The 12,073-nt window shown below is 40.8% G+C and overlaps 1 protein-coding gene across 4 annotated transcripts in view; it reads left to right on the forward strand.

Annotated features, from left to right (window-relative positions):
- The window catches only part of TBC1D4 (TBC1 domain family member 4), a 95,252-nt gene that overhangs the window by 67,084 nt on the left and 16,095 nt on the right, over nucleotides 1-12,073 (forward strand). For 2 of the 4 annotated variants that reach the window (XM_086881055.1, XM_023927990.2), the window contains exons 9-13: nucleotides 574-648; nucleotides 1,631-1,857; nucleotides 3,733-3,882; nucleotides 9,895-10,055; nucleotides 10,979-11,188. In XM_086881055.1, the coding sequence (XP_086737181.1) occupies nucleotides 574-648; nucleotides 1,631-1,857; nucleotides 3,733-3,882; nucleotides 9,895-10,055; nucleotides 10,979-11,188 (823 nt within the window). The remainder of the gene's footprint in view (nucleotides 1-573; nucleotides 649-1,630; nucleotides 1,858-3,732; nucleotides 3,883-9,894; nucleotides 10,056-10,978; nucleotides 11,189-12,073) is intronic. The other 2 variants (XM_086881054.1, XM_023928159.2) reach the window with 1 other exon arrangement.

The raw sequence follows: 12,073 nt of genomic DNA on the forward strand, positions 1-12,073 counted from the left end.
ACTATTATAAATTCAGCAAAGATCCTTTAGCATAAATTTCTAGCATCAGGTTTATCTGCATTATAAATGAAAAGTCTTGTCTTGTTTGGTGATATTGGCTGCATTTGCTGCCAGGAGAGCATTTCTCCCCAGTTTTGGTGCTTTGACTCCTTTTGCCCAGGTGGACTTAATTTGTCTGAAATGTTTAGATACTGATAAACTCTTATCTCATGGGACTGAAGTGTGTTATATGCATCCATCAGGAGCAGCACATGCACAGTACTGAAGTCTGGAGTTTTTTCAACTTGTTTAGGCTGACTTGGCTACGTTGCCTCAGAAGCGTCAGGAGATACTCGCTTGCCTCAAACAATAGAGCTGCAGGTTTAAAACTCCTGGGAGCAATGTGGGAGAAGATGCAGTTTGGCCAGCTAAAGATGTCACTTTTTGTAATGTCCAGTGCTTGAGCCATGATCTGCAGTCTTATGTCAGACATATCACATGCCTGTGTTCACCTGTGCAGCTGTTGCATCTTTGCCTAACCTTCAGAAAAAGAGGAAAAAGACCAGATTAAATTTCTTGCCGTTTTTCTCGCAGGGAGCCAACAGAATGCGAGGCCGCCTGGGAAGTGTGGACAGCTTTGAGCGCTGCAGCAGCCTGGCTTCTGACAGAGTACGTAAGGAGCTTAGCTTAAACTGGTGTTTGCATACACGGCTGTCAATGGAGCGCAAAAACGGCACTCTCTGCTTTAATTTGGAGGAAGTAGAACAAAGCACATCAACTTACAAAACTCAAAGATGTTTCCACTGGGAGGCAGAGGGTGTAAGAAAGCTGGGATTGGTGTTGACTTGAAGCATCAGCTTTAATCTGATTGCCAGTCATTTTCTCCTACGTTTCCCTCGCTTTTACAAAAAGCAAGGAATTTCTGGCTTGTGCCTTGTTTCACTGAAGTAATTAAGTAGGGTCATGCCTCAACAAAAGGAAGTGCTCTGAAGGTGAAGAATCCTTTCTGTAAGTAATAGTTGCTTTAGGGAAGTAAGAATTTTTGACCTAAGCCCAGCTGTTGGGCATGCTGTATGGTAGCAAGAGGGCAGAGCTCTGTTCACTCTCTTTTTATTTCCTGTTTTTAAAGTTTTACCTCACATGAGGGTTGGTTACTGGTTTTCCCAGGAGGCGAAGATTCTGTTAGGGTTTTCCTGCTACAGTTACTCATAAACTGGCTGTGTAATAACAGTCTCTCTTCCAGGATGTCGCTGTGACGGTACAGGAAGTATGCTCGCGATATGTCGAGGAAACTAGCTAAACGCAGTTTCCCTAGTTTCTTTTCTATTCCTGTGTTTTCCTGAAAGAGACAGAATTCTGGTAGCTGGAATGCCAATCCCTGCGAGAGGATGCCTGGAGTAATTAATATGTCGTTTGTGTTGCGTATACAGTTTTATTCCTCCCTCCGCTTTCCCTTTTTGGAAGAAGGACGCTTCTGGTTTGGAGTGAACTATCAAAGGATGTCTGGTTTGGGTGATAATTAGCATACAATAGGCCATGACCCAGAAGGGGGAGAGGCTTTGGTGCCCCGGTGCTGGCTGCCCGTGGGTTAAGTGAGAGCTCTCATAGGGCACAGAGCCTCAGGCCTTACTCCGCCAGCACTTCCTTTCAGGACACTTCTCCGGGCGATTCCCCGCCAGCTACTCCTCCAGCGTCCCCCGTGTCCTCGGCCTGGCAGACGTTTCCCGAGGAAGGCTCGGACTCCCCTCAGTTCAGGAGGCGCGCACACACCTTCAGCCACCCGCCCTCCAGTGCCAGACGGAGGATCACCTTCCAGAACGGGCGCTCCCAGAGCGCCCGGTCCCCGCTGCTGCGGCAGAACTGCGTGGAGACGGCAAGGTGAGTCGGGGCATGCCACCGCCCGCGGTCCCCTGCCGTCCCAGTGCTCCAGCCTCACCTGCCTCCCTCCTGGTGGAGGCTGCCACAGCCCTGCTTCTGGCACAGTACGTAAGGAGCTTAGTACAGGTTGGTTTCTGCACTTCTCTGGGGTTGGTTTGTTCCTTTATTAATTTGTTTTCAGCCTGTCTTCTCTGCCTCTGGGTAGTTTAGTATTTTGTGGTAACTCAGTAGTCCCTGAATTTGTGGTTCAGGGGAGGCATCAATCCATCAAACTGATGATTCGGCCAGATGCCAGTACCAATCTGTTTGTTTATTTACTTATTTATTTGTCACCTCTGAGCTGAGCCTTTCTGGCAGTCTTGTTAGTCAGAGCCTTTGGAAAAGAGGCCCTCAGTGCTTTAAGTGGCAGAGATGGCAGCCTGAAACTTTCATGCCAGGATGAAAAAGGCACTAACAGCTTCAAGTGTCTGTAGCCGTGTTAGTCAAATCTCACAGAGAGTATGTCCAGAATTAAAACTGGTGGGGAGTCTTGCAAAGGACATAAGGATTAAACACATCCACTGAACTCTGAGGCATGTGATTTCCCTATTTGCCTTTCTCCAGAGCTTCCCTCTGTAGCTTCCCTCTATAACTTCTTTCTGCTTCCTTTTTGGAGACTCTCCAGCTATTAACATATGGAGCACTGTTCCTTCAGGAGTTCCTTCACTCAGCAGAAGAGGTCCCCACAGTTCATTGTGGGTTTCTTTGGTTGTGCCTTCTTTTTTTTCTCTATGCTGGCTACCTGGAGTAAGTGACTATACAAACTCCAAACCCTTTACAAAACTCAGGTCCAGATGAGCTGAATTGTTTTCTGTAGGATTGCATTCTCCAACCTATTGTCTGTTTCAGTGCTTGGTTATAATTCTACTTTTTGTGGGCTTTTTCTATAAAAATGGCTTTAAATAGTAATTTGTCACCTGTTTGATGTCCGCATTAAAATATCAGTGTGAATGCTGCACCAGTAGAGAAGGGCAAAAAATTTTATTCTGTTTTGAGAGAATGGAAAGGAGTGAAGGGTAAGAAATCAGCCTTTGTTACATTGTGTTTCTAGAGAGATAAATAATATGTTTTTTACTGAGGTAAACTTTTTTCCCACTGACCGTGTTGTATGCAAACAGGAAACCCTGACAGTTCAAAGTGAAGGACTTGCTGACTACATTACTTTGTAATAACTTGTAAGAAGTTGCTGATTAAGTGGCATCAGCAGATTTTTAGTCAAAACAGTTTGTAGCAGCATGGTTCTAGGCTGGGATTTTTCATTCTTTCCTTTTGAGGATTAGTCATAAATGTTAAGCAAAAGAAACTGAATTAATTTTTATGTCCCCTCCAATACTTGTCATTACTACTAAGTAATGTTTAACTGTGAAGTAGGACTACCTTTCTTAATTTAATTACTTCACAAAAAATTATTCAGAAAGGCTGCATTTAAATAATCTCTACTTCCTAATGTGTTGTTTACAAAAGCAAAAAATATTGAAGGGGAAGAAACAGTGTGGTTCATATTATTGGAAGAAAATTTCTAAGGGTATTTTCTGAATGTTTAAGAGGTTATTTTTTTTGAATATGCTTTGGGAATAAATAAAGCTAAAGAAATAAGGTGGTCTCCCTGTTCTGCAATGTCACTGAAAGGTTTTTCAGTAGAAATCAGCTGTAACAGAAAAATCAGTATCCCCAGGGAAGCTGCCCAGGAGTGCAAGTGGTACATTTTATCTTCTGGGAAACAAAGTTAATGTAAGCCAAGATGAGTTATTTGGCCAGTGTCTCTAATCTGGTGGTTTTGTTGTTGTGTCCCAGTCCCTGCTGACCCATCTGTGTGTTCTCTTGTTGCCTGCACAGTCCTGTGGTCGGGGTTCGGCGCGCTCTCAGTGAGAGTGAATCTGCGTCACCTGGTCTCCCCTCCTCTCTCTCTGCCCCTTCTTTCCTGAAAACTTTTTACCAGGGCTCAGGAAGGTTGCTCCAGCACTCAGAAAGTGACCTCTCCAAGAGGTGAGAGCGTTGTCTCCTGCCTAGCTCTCTAGTGCCACTAGCTTAACAGCAGGATTCCCAGTGGAATGCAGCACATGGCATCTCCCACTCTGCCTTGTGCTCCTGCATTTCTAACAGACTTCTGTGATGCAAATGGGAAAACAGGCTTTTGCATAAAAAGCCTGTTAAAACCAGAGGCTTCTATGCTGACATCAAGTAGCTGTCACCTATTTCTGTTGCAGTGTTGCAAATCTGGTGCATTGGTTTGTCACAGAAATGCAGTGGATTTTAGGAGTGTTATGCCAATTTAATGCTTTCTCTGCTGAATGCAAACGAGCATGTGTTGCCATGATCACTGGCATGTGAAAATAAGAAAAGAGCAATGTGAAGAATGTACAGTACTAATGTGGGATGCCTGTGCATGAGGAAGGGGAAACACCAAGTTAACTGTGTGATACTAACTATGAGATGTTTAGAGAGAATTAAGAAATAACTTCCAGTTGAAGAGGATTTGGGAAGAAGCAAAGGTATGAAAAGTGGCAAAAAATACCCCAAACCTATCTCTTACAGACTACCTCTAGTTTGGGTTCCAGTCCATCTTTGTTTCTTCAGTGTTCCCTTTAGATAGCAGGGTTGAACCAATGTCCAGCTCAATTTGTACAGGCTGTGGACACCATTAAACCCAGATTTCTGGGTTTGGGGAATGAAGGATTGAGTATTTTATGAAAACTGCATTTTAATGCCAGATAATTACAAACTGAAATTTCAGAGATACCATTTTTGGAATTGGTTATGCAGGCAGATCAAGGTAATGTGCTTCATTAAAGTGGAGTTTTGAACTCTGGTGGTGGGGAGATCTTCAAGGAGTAGTTCGCAGAAGACCACCATGTTTCTGCTTAGGTTTTACAGTATATACAATTCTGATATCATTTGATCTTTAATTTGTGTGGAGACTCTTGTGAAAATGGGATCTTGTTAGCTATAGGTCTTGCTGGGAGCTACTGGGCCTGAAACTGTCATGGTGGGGAAACTGCAATAGCAAGAGTGCACTGTTAGCATCTAGTTGGGTTTGTGAAGGGAATTCAACAGATACAGTCAGAAAGAAGTGCTGAGTGAATAAAGCTGATGTGATAAGGATCACTAAGGTAACCATTACTTCAACTGGCTACTGGAGAATGAAATATATTATCCAACTGACAGTGGCCAAAACTTGCAAGTGTATGTTATGCCATCAGGTTTACAAATGAGAGAAGTTCTAATATTTAGTGCATTTTTCTTGTGGGTTTCTTCTTTGGTTTGTTGTTTTTGGTTTTTTTTCCCTTTGGTTCTTTTTCTCAGAGAGGACCACTTTTCCTTCCCGTAGGATCAGTGTGAGGTGTTCTTAGCGTTCTCATGTGTGTGAGTGTATGATAGGTTGGAATTAAGCACAGTGTGTCAGTGCTTTTCTATCTGCAGACTACAAACTGACTGCTAGAAACCCTGATTAAAACTTCAGTGCATTTTCCAGGATAAACCTGGTTACTATGCATTCGTGAAGTGTGGAATTCCTATTGCACTGGAGAAAAATTCTGTAGAGTCTCACTTCTTTATCACAGAGCTTTGAGATTACAAATGCAGCAGGCATCTTTTCTTGGTGTTGTGGCAAATTTCATTGTGCAAGAGCAGAGCCAGTTTTTCAGTTGGAATTAATTTTAGAAGGATATTTGAATTGTAGCAGTCAGATGGGCTTATACAAAGAGAATATTATAGAATGGCATGGGATTTTTTGTTGGGTTTTTGTGGTTGCTTTTTGTTTGTTTTCAGTTGTTTTATAGATTTTTTTTATTGAATCACAAAATGATTGTTTCATTGGTTTGGGTTGGAAGGGACCATAAAGATCATTTAGTTACAGCTCCCCATATAGTTCCTTTCTTTAAGGAATGGATGGTATAGTAAATTTTGGCATCAACATAGTATTTATAGGTGCCTTCAGAATGTTTTTATGGCATTGTCAATACATTTCTCTGGAGAGAAGCCTAGGTAGGATGGAAATGGTCTCCACATAAGCTTGACTTTTGACAAGCATGTTGTGCAGCATTGAACAGAATTGCAGATGAGGATTAAAAAAATGTCTGGTCAACATGAAGGTAAACAAGGCTTTTAAATATAAACACAGAAACATCACGTTAAAAAATGCAACAACCTTTAGTGTAGGTTTGACTAGCCCACAATTTCTCTGTTCATTGTGTTGCTGTGCAAGGATAATTTAAGCTGAATTTGAACAGATTCCTTTTTTTAAAACAGCTTCATATCTTATGAAGGAAGTAATATACTTGAGAATATTTTTTAAGCAAAATAGCAGAAAGTAATTATTCAGAATAAAATTATATGACAGGAGTGAGAACCAATAGAGAGGTGTAAACTGATAGAAACTGGTTTTTCTTCTTCCCAGATGGGAGGAATGTTTCATGTATTAGTCTTACGTATAAGTTTCTGCCAGCTTAAGTGCTGGGAAGTTGAATTCTACACTTGATTTTGGGGGTTTTGTACCGTCTCAGCCTCCAAATTGCTAAGTAAGTTGCATTGATTCAATTGCTACTTAGAGCAATCAAGAAGAGAAATCGAAATGAAAGTGGAATGGGGAAAAATACAAGTCTTGGCATGACCAACAATGGTATTTATTCACAAGTCATGTGGCTTTCATGGACTCAAGTGCAAAATAATTCAGGTAAGTATTATGTAAAGAGTTCACAAGAAATGGGGTAGTGGTGTGATTTTTTAAATACCAGTCTTCTTGAGCATTTTAAAGAATAGTTCTGGGAAGAGATTTAAATAATTAAAACCAAGAAATAAGCATATTTGTAATCTGACCAATTTTTTGTGTTTTCTTCTTTTTTTCCTTTTTATTTTCTTCCCCTGAGGTAGCTGTGTCATCTTCATGCTATGCATTATCTGATGGAATAGTTAATGGGTGAAACTGAGTTGCAGTTACCTGAGATAAAACTTCAAATGATTAGTATTCTGTATTCTTGAGTACTAGGGTTATTGCTTGGAAAAGCTTAAGGGTGAAAGTAGAGACTGAAATTTTTGAGGCATTATACTGAATTACAGCTGTTCATTTTTTATTGTATACAAGCCGATAAATGTGATTTGGTTTCTGTATTGGGTCAGAAGTGTAGGGTAAGTAAGTACCCCTACGGAGAACCATTATTCTCCAAACTGAGTTGTGATTCATATGTCTTAAATACAAAGTGTTATCTTTTTCTAGTGATTCTTCCACTAGGTGACTTTGCAGCATGTTTCCCATGTATGTGGGAAGCTGTCCACCTAAGGTATCTGCTTAGGTGGTAGGGAAAACTCTGCTGTTTTTCAGTAGCAATGACTGAACTCTGTTTAAGAAGTTGTTTTTCTTGTTTTGGAGATGCTTTGGCTTAGTCTCCCCACCCACAATAAACCTCTTGATTTCGTGGGAGCTGATAGCTAATTATTTTTCTTTACCCCCACCCTTTTTAGAGAAGCTGTTTTTTGCACTAACCTCCTGATTCTTTTGGTAGGGTAGGAGACACTACCATTTTACTCTGATTTCTTCCTGCTTTTGCTCTGAAAGGTATTGTTTCACACCTTCAGATCTGATACTAAGTTAGGACTTGTCTGTCTTGAAATGAGGAAACTCTCTCAGCTCAATTTCTACTCTCCCTTCCCTAAATCTTGGTGTTTTCCTGGGTTAATATGGTGAGGTGTGTTCCTGAGCCTTGCAAGAGTTTTTCTCTAATCACTTACTGGACAGCTCTTTGAAAGAGAAGGTGATTAACATTATTTACTTGAAATGACACGGGACTTTTGCAAAGGGAGGATTTAACAATAGAAATACAGGTCTGCAGAACTATGATTTGCACATTTCATGAGGTAGCGTATGTGATTAGTTCATCCCAGTGTAAGCTCTGTGACTCAAATAGTGTAAACAGGTTAGTTTCATACCCAAAACCAGATACCTTCTTATTCTGACTTCTCTGTGAGTTTTGCTGCTGTAAATTGAACCCTATTCCTAGGACTCTCTAGAGGCACAGTAGCTGAATGTAGATTTTTGTACATAGCAGTAGAAAAGAACTTTTCATTCCTTTGTTAGTGTCTGTTTAGTAAGCCCTGGAATGACTCAGTTCCTATGTTCTAACATGTGATGATATGTAAGACTTGAAATAGTAAGAAATAGTTCTGTTACAGTTATTCATAGAAATGTAAGTTAGAGTTATATATCTTCGAACTCAGTATTCCATTTCCAAGAGCTGTTGGACTGAAATACCTTTGAAAAACAGCACTTTTAGGTTCAGAATTAGTGTTCGGCTACCACGATCAGCAGTTACCCATCATCAAAGACACAGAGTTAGACAAAGAAGATTGTCACAGTTGCTGTTTAGCTTAATGCAGCTTGGGGATCTGCTGAGACCACCTACCAATAGTGTGATGCTATAGGGAACTGAGGCACTATGGAAGCTAAATCAGGAGTGGAGAGCAATTCAAGCCAAGTATCATTCAGGGCTCCTCACAGGTAGTGCTGCTCTTAGAGGACAGCAGAGGTGGGTGCCTTGTGCTGGGTAGGTGAATTTGAAGTCATGTTATTTCTCTGCCAGGGTACAGAGGGAGGGTCTGATACCTTGGTATGATAGTGAGTCCAGTTGGTCACTCGGGCTTACAAATATCAGGGAGCTGTTGTAGATCATTAGCATAGCGACAAAAAGGCCAGTCCTCGCTTGGTGAATTCAGCACATTCATTCAGCACAGAGTTTTAATTAGGAAGTGCTGATTTAGATAGTGTAGTAGTTGGTAGATTGATGTAGCTGAAACTTCATAGTCCTCCCTTGCAGATAGTTCTCCTGTACAAGCCAGATGTGGGGGGATGGACTGCAGCTGGGAAACTGCAATAACCTGCAACTGCCTTCCCACTAAAAACATAGTGAGCATGCTGGGCTTTCCTTTCATCTAACTTTTTAGGATCCTTGCACTATGGCATGGAAATTTGTTACAGGATGAATGTTTAAGTGTAGCTGTTTTGATACAGCAGTTTTCCCTGTGATGAAGGTGAAGCTGTAGAAACAGCTCCCCCTGTTTGATGCTCTATTCTTAAAAGCTTATAATTGTGCCTTGTGCTCTTGACGCTATATGGAAGGATTTGTAGGAGATAATGTGCCCATTGCTATAGAATATCTGTGCACCTAATTTACTGCCACAAATGCAAAATTCTGAAATATTTCTGAAAGTGGGTCAAGTACCTATGAAAGCTAAATGTCTTTTCCTCTGGCACTAGTCAGTAGAAAGGTATACTTGGTGTACCCTCCCAGTAAAGCTTTCCTGTATCCTCTCCTTGTTTCTTCCAGCAGCATAAGATACTATTAAAATTAATGTGTAATTACATTTCTACATGGCAGCTGGGGAGATCTGCCCTCATTTGCAGGGTCTCTGTTCCTACAGCTGATGAAACATGAGGACATGTGTTCCCATTTATCCAAGTGAAGTATCCTCTTCTTGAGGCTTAGGAAGGAGACTACATGAAAAGGCAGAACATTGTCTCCAATGAAATATTCACTTGTGAGCTCAGCATTACATTTAAAATGGCATTAAATGGAGTGTTGTGCTCCACTGGAGCACCATCTCTGCTTTTAGGGGTGTTAAAACAGGTTGCTCCCAGAAGACTGACGTATGGCAAAACAAAACCCTTTGCTGTCAAAGTTAGAGGCTAAGTATTACCGTGTTTCTCTCTTAGCTTCTCAAAAAGTTAAGCTTTTATTCTGAGCTTACAGCTGAGACCTGTATGAATGCTATGAATGCTTCCTGGTGGTATAGAGTGCAAACTTCACAGCACTGCTACAAAAAAACAATTGGGCACTTCAAGTATTCAAGGTGGAGCTCACACACAGCACGCTTTGCCTTCATAAGCTTCCCCACAAATGCTCCTGCAGGTTTGGTTATACATTAGACAGGGTTAATAAAGGTGGTTTTTTTTTTCCCCTACAAGAAATACTGACTTTAAATACCCCATCTGCTTTTTCTTTCCTTCAGTGATGGGGAGGGAAAGAAAAGAACATCAACCTTCTGCAGCAGTGAGTCTCTAAATGCTGCGGGGGCCACGCTCACACCTCGCCGCATCTCCTGGCGGCGGAGAATATTCCTGCAGGTAGCTTCACCTATGAATAAATCTCCTTCCAAGATGCAGCATCCAGGTCTGTGTGTGCTTTTAAAGAAAATGAACAAACAGTTGTTTCTTAATGCTGTAGTGAACTGCAACGTGTGATAATAGGAAAGGGAGAAGGGAGTCAGTGTGGTACAATATTCATGCTAGAACCTTGCCAGAGATCAGCTGTGCTCATAAGACTTCAAACTATTTAGGTTTTTGTTGCTTTGAAGAGAGGATTTTGGCATCAAAATCAAATGGATTGCAATCTGCCATAGCTGATGTAGCAAGGAAATTATGACAGGTCTCCTGCTGACAAAGATACGCTTTATAACAGTTAAGAAATTTTTACCTGATCTGTGTACATGATAGGAGTGTTTGCAGAAAATTATATATTTTTTATCTTATCCTTGTAGCGCACATAGCACCTGTCAAGTGTGTTAATAATTCTTACAGCTTTAAGGTGTTTAAGGTAGAAACCTTTGAAATAGCTGAAATCATGCTATTTATAAAGTCCTCTTTGGCAGAATTCAAAACCATAGGCAAATTACAAACTCTGTATTTACTGACTACAAAGTGCAATAGCACTCTCTGTAGTGCAGGTTAGCAGATGGAAAAAGTAGCTTTAATGTAGAACCTGTGGTAAATCAATCATAGCAGTAAACAAGCTCAGCTGTAAAGGAGCTTTTTTGGATAAATGTCTTGTGGTAACTGTGGAAAGAACTGGCAGGGGAAAGGTTTGAAATACTGGGTGACCCTTTATCTAGGTCTACTTAATTTAAATATAACTTTATCAATGTTAACAAAACACTTTCTAAAAAAACAATTCTGTACTGTTGCACTGCATTTTCTCTGTCTTTGGAATCAGCAAATTGCTGCTGAATGTGAAAGACAGCTATTTTTGTTCTGCTATGGCACAGATTTTCATATGTCAATCTGAGATTCCTGTAATAGCTTTCTGATTCTTTGCAGATGGTCATGATGGAAGTGAATTGTTACCCTTATCCCCTCTTGCTCCACCCCTGGAGGAGGACCCTCTTGTTCTAGTGTTGCAAAATGAGGATGGTCCAGATAAAACTGGAGAGAGGAAAAACTCAGAAGAACTACAAAGTCTGTGGAGAAAAGCCATCCATCAACAAATTCTGTTACTTCGAATGGAAAAAGAAAACCAGAAGCTGGAAGGTTAGCTATTTAGAAAATACCCCTAAAAGCTATTGCAGATTCCGCTGCCTGAAGATAAAAATTGTTCTGGTGTTGGGCATCTCAAACAGAGATGTGGCTCTGTAACTTTTTAGTTAACAGTACCAGAAAAAAACCTGTGTTTTCCTAGTCCTGTCTCACAGTCTACCAGATCCTCTGTCTACCTGACTTTAAATGAGTTATCTTAGTGACAGAAGAAAATCATAAATTTTCCTTTTTGAGTGCATGTTAGACAAAGGATGCTACAGTCTGTGTTGTATCTGTCTGAGTGTAGGAGTTCTAATGTGAAGTGGAGTGGGAGAACAGGTGCTGTGTGAACTTTTAGGTATGGTAAACCTTACCCTTTCTATCTCGTTTCAGTCCTTTGCAGCTCATGGCCTTTCTCTTCAGGCTTTTTGTTCTTCATTAACCACATCACAGTGGTAATTTATTAATGCTTGAATCCAAATATGATTTTTGAGCAACTGGCTCTTGAGGTATGTCAGAAAGTTCTGTTTTTTGGAACATGAGCACTGTACACTGAAAATTGAGTGCTGTAGGTGAGGGATCTAAAATTGACCATTCTGATTGTCAACTGCCTGAGCTTCTGGCTAGGATATTTTAATAAGACTGGTCATGACTCACACAGATAAAAGACAGGATGCAATGTCCTAGCATATAGATGTTCTTCAGTATAAGAGACTAACAAGCTTTTGGTGCAAGTTGAAAATTCCAAGTGTCCTCTCTGCAATTTCTGCCTTCATCTTCTCTCCATGCTCTATAACCTATATGGTAGTCTGATTCTTCATGCTACCATACTGCTTCAAATACAATGATCTTGTTAAGGTCAGTTAACTCTTTTTCCTTCTTTAAGCTAGCTTACTGGGA

This window comes from Cyanistes caeruleus, chromosome 3, assembly GCF_971803275.1.
Source record: "Cyanistes caeruleus chromosome 3, bCyaCae1.hap1.1, whole genome shotgun sequence".
Lineage (NCBI taxonomy): Eukaryota > Metazoa > Chordata > Aves > Passeriformes > Paridae > Cyanistes > Cyanistes caeruleus.